The 3,561-nt window shown below is 29.4% G+C and overlaps 1 protein-coding gene across 1 annotated transcript; it reads left to right on the top strand.

Annotated features, from left to right (window-relative positions):
• Nucleotides 1-71: 71 nt before the first annotated feature.
• On the top strand, nucleotides 72-829 carry LOC103310811. Its single transcript, XM_008190154.1, has 2 exons — nucleotides 72-638; nucleotides 695-829. Exons 1-2 carry the CDS (start codon nucleotides 72-74, stop codon nucleotides 827-829), a joined length of 702 nt encoding a protein of 233 aa, XP_008188376.1.
• Nucleotides 830-3,561: the final 2,732 nt, after the last annotated feature.

Raw genomic sequence — 3,561 nt, forward strand, 5'->3', positions numbered from 1 at the left:
ACTACGAGAAGCTTGTAAAATCAAATAATACTATTTGTGTCAGACCCATAAAAATAATTAGAAACGAACTTATGGGGAGCAATGGCAATCACTCTGAAATCGAGCACAGAGATGTACGGTCGATTCGAAAAGCAATGTACGATAAACGTCGAAAAAATTATCCCGCTTTTCCAAAATCACTAAGGGAGTCAATTGAACAACTTAAAGCAATGGAAGATAACGATATAATACAATTTCAAGATAAACAATTTGTTTTTATTCCCGACAATAAACTGTTTGTTTGTGTTACTACGGAACAAAATCTTACTTTTATGACAAGTACAAGTGAATTTTTCGCTGATGGTACTTTCAACTATGCACCAAAATTTTTTGCCCAACTTTATACAATCAATTGTTTTAAAAATGGGTTTTATGTGCCAGTGGCATACTTTTTATTACCAAATAAATCAAAGCAAATTTACGCAGACATGTGGTTGTTTTTACAAGAACTATGCGAACAAATTATTTTTAAAAAATTGTTGGTTCTTAAACTACATTTGGATTTTGAAATCGGTGCCCATGAAGCGGCAAAAGAAGTTTTCCCCAACATCGAAATAGATGCATGTCGATTTCACTTAGGACATACTTGGTGGCGCAAAGTGAGTTCATTGATTTAAATAAATTAAGACCGATAGTACATTTGGGATATTTTTAGATTAATTCTGAAAAAGAACTTCGCTTGGCCTACTACACTAAGAACTCCGATTTGGGAAAATGGTTAAAACTTTTTTTTGGATTACCATTTTTACCTTTTCAAGATATCCAAAATGCGTTTGGTGAACTCATATAAATTTGTCCCGATTTAAATATTGGATGTTTGTTTTCTGACTACATTTTAAATACATACGTGGAGAATGGTTGTTTATTTCCACCGGAAATTTGGGCACAAGAGCCATCCGAAAATCCACGGTAAATATTAAACTATATAATTGTTATAATAACTATATTATAACTAAGCATTTATTATTTTTTTTTTTTAAGTACGAAAAACGGATCTGAAAGTTTTCATCGAACTTACAACGCTCAATTTCATAGCTCCCATCCTTCCGTCCATGTAGTTATTTCAATTCTAAAAGAAACGCAAGAGGAAACATGTACCAAAATTCAATCAGTATTTAAAGGTCGGATTAAAAAAATGGATAATTCTGATTTAAATCGTATAAAAGAAGCCATGAAAGAATATAACAAGTACAAAATTCATAAAAATATTATAACATATTTGTCAAAAATTTGTTATATAAGTGGTACCAAGGTATAACATTTTTATTATATTATTTTAACCTTTTATTATTTTTAATAATTTATTTTATATACTATATTATAACATATTTTGTCAAAATTTGAGATTTTTAAGTGGTACCAAGGTATAATATTTTTTATTATAATATTATTTTAGCCTTTTATTATTTTTAATTATTTTACTTTGTATAGTGCTACGTATATTATAAGTTATAACATATTTTGTCAAAAATTGAGTTTTTAGTGTACCATAACTTAAGTAATTTTTTTTAAATTTAAATTTTACTGATTACACATAAAAACATAAACTTGACAACGTTGCACAGCAAATTATACGCAATCGTTTGACTTTTGGGGTAAATATTAAAGTTAATGGTTTAACGTACGCAATCGTGTTCTTAAAAAGGTACATCGTACGCAATCGTGTGGTACCCCTGTACGTAAAAACGTAAAAATTACCTAATTTCCACTGCATAGGTTACTTATTAATATATATTTATGAAATATAATTCATATCAATTTCCTGGAAGTGGAAAATGTATTGTACCTATGTAACGGTCTGACAGTGGCGCCACTTGGGTGGGCTTGGCCCCCAGACTAATATTCAGTTAATAGTTTTGTTAAGAGAGCTGTAGCCCCCTCAGAATTTTAATTCTAGTAACGCCTAGCTCGTATATGAACTGTAAATTATGTTAGTTTAAAAAAATACCAAAATAAATTAATAATATAGTTAAAAATGAGTAGAAAAGTTTACTTAACAATACATTGCTTTTTGTCTTTAGTTGTTATATCACATAGGTAATCGTAATGTGATTACTACTTTGTAGAGTATACCTTTTTCTATTGTAATAAGCACCAAGCAGTTAAACTGCAACCACTGTAGTTGGATGGCAGCTTATTTATTTTAAAATTTTCAAAATTGTTTGCAGGTTAGATATTAATCTTCATAGAATCTATTGATTTGATCATCTGAAACTTTTTTTCTGGTGCTTTATTTTGTATTAAGACAATAACACTATAATAAACGAGTAATCAATCGCGGCCAATGACCTTTGTAGTCGAGGCCTCGTTCTTTATAATAAAAAAAAAAAAAAAAACGAGTACCATTGAGTACCTACTCAATAGTGTAGTAAACCGACATAGCACTTTACTATATTACAGTTAATATCATAGGTATATTTCAAAATCATGATATTATAAGATGGAACAAATATTCATTAAGTAAACAGAAATCCTTCGACGAGCCGGCGCCGTACTTTTTATTGCAGTTATATAATAAATTATCATACTAGAAATATCAAATACTAGTATATCTATTTGGAACAACGTTCTTTCGCCGATTCCAAAAATTGAGATGGACAAAACTGTACGACTTAGGTAATTAATAAGTGAGAAGTGGACAAACATTTCGCGGGGTAACCCCGTACCACTCCACTCCGCTCATCTAAACTTTGAATATTTATAACTCATAAACTACTCGCCCCAAATTCGATTTTCATGTATCAAAATATTAAGAAACATATTCTGCTTTCGAATATAAAATTAAAACCCTATGTTGTCATTCAAAAAAGTAAAAAACTTAAAAAATTATAAGGATAAAAAATATTTAAAAATGTAATTTTTTAATAAAAACGTTGTTTTATAAGCGACTTGAAAGTATGTAAAAAAATATTTTCAAAGAAATTTACACTTTTTGAAATAATAAGTGTTGTTTGATAAAATAATCGCCCTGTATAGAAAACAACACTTTCATTATTACCTACTGTTCAACAATTCACAGGATTAACTTGAAACTACGAATATGACAAAGAACCGGATGACAACAACAACGCCTGCCTTTGATCCACCACCTGGCACCTGGCATAGTCTTTACTGTGTACTCATAACCGCACATCACGACCTGAGGTGACAATACAAACTGCAGTTTGCACGACGTAAAACTCAAATTTAAAAATGTTAGTGAGGGATCACTACAATAGATAGTATATTCTGTTTCCGAATTCATAATTTTAAACATAACATTTTATTTCTTTATCTATTTTTTCTGACCACTTTTTAGTTTTTGTACATTTTTTTTTTCCTTTATTACAATAATCGTTTTGGATATTTTTCAAATCGTATACACCTGCATTTACCATTTCTTAACATTTGAGGAAGGCTTTGTTTGAAGATACTACGATTAAGAACAAACAATATTAGATATTCGTAGGTAACCTACATAGTACATAATAATATATAAATGCAGTTAATATTATTGAATAATTTAAAACTAAATTGTTTCAG

The sequence above is a fragment of the Acyrthosiphon pisum genome, unplaced genomic scaffold (genome assembly GCF_005508785.2).
Source record: "Acyrthosiphon pisum isolate AL4f unplaced genomic scaffold, pea_aphid_22Mar2018_4r6ur Scaffold_120;HRSCAF=501, whole genome shotgun sequence".
Taxonomy (NCBI): Eukaryota; Metazoa; Arthropoda; class Insecta; order Hemiptera; family Aphididae; genus Acyrthosiphon; species Acyrthosiphon pisum.

What these genes read in the sequence shown, in the direction of transcription:
- LOC103310811 (XM_008190154.1), top strand. Translation starts at nt 72, where the DNA reads ATGGGGAGCAATGGCAATCACTCTGAAATCGAGCACAGAGATGTACGG. An exon ending in GACATACTTGGTGGCGCAAA is followed by an intron (nt 639 to 694) that starts GTGAGTTCATTG and finishes GGATATTTTTAG; the next exon opens with ATTAATTCTGAAAAAGAACT.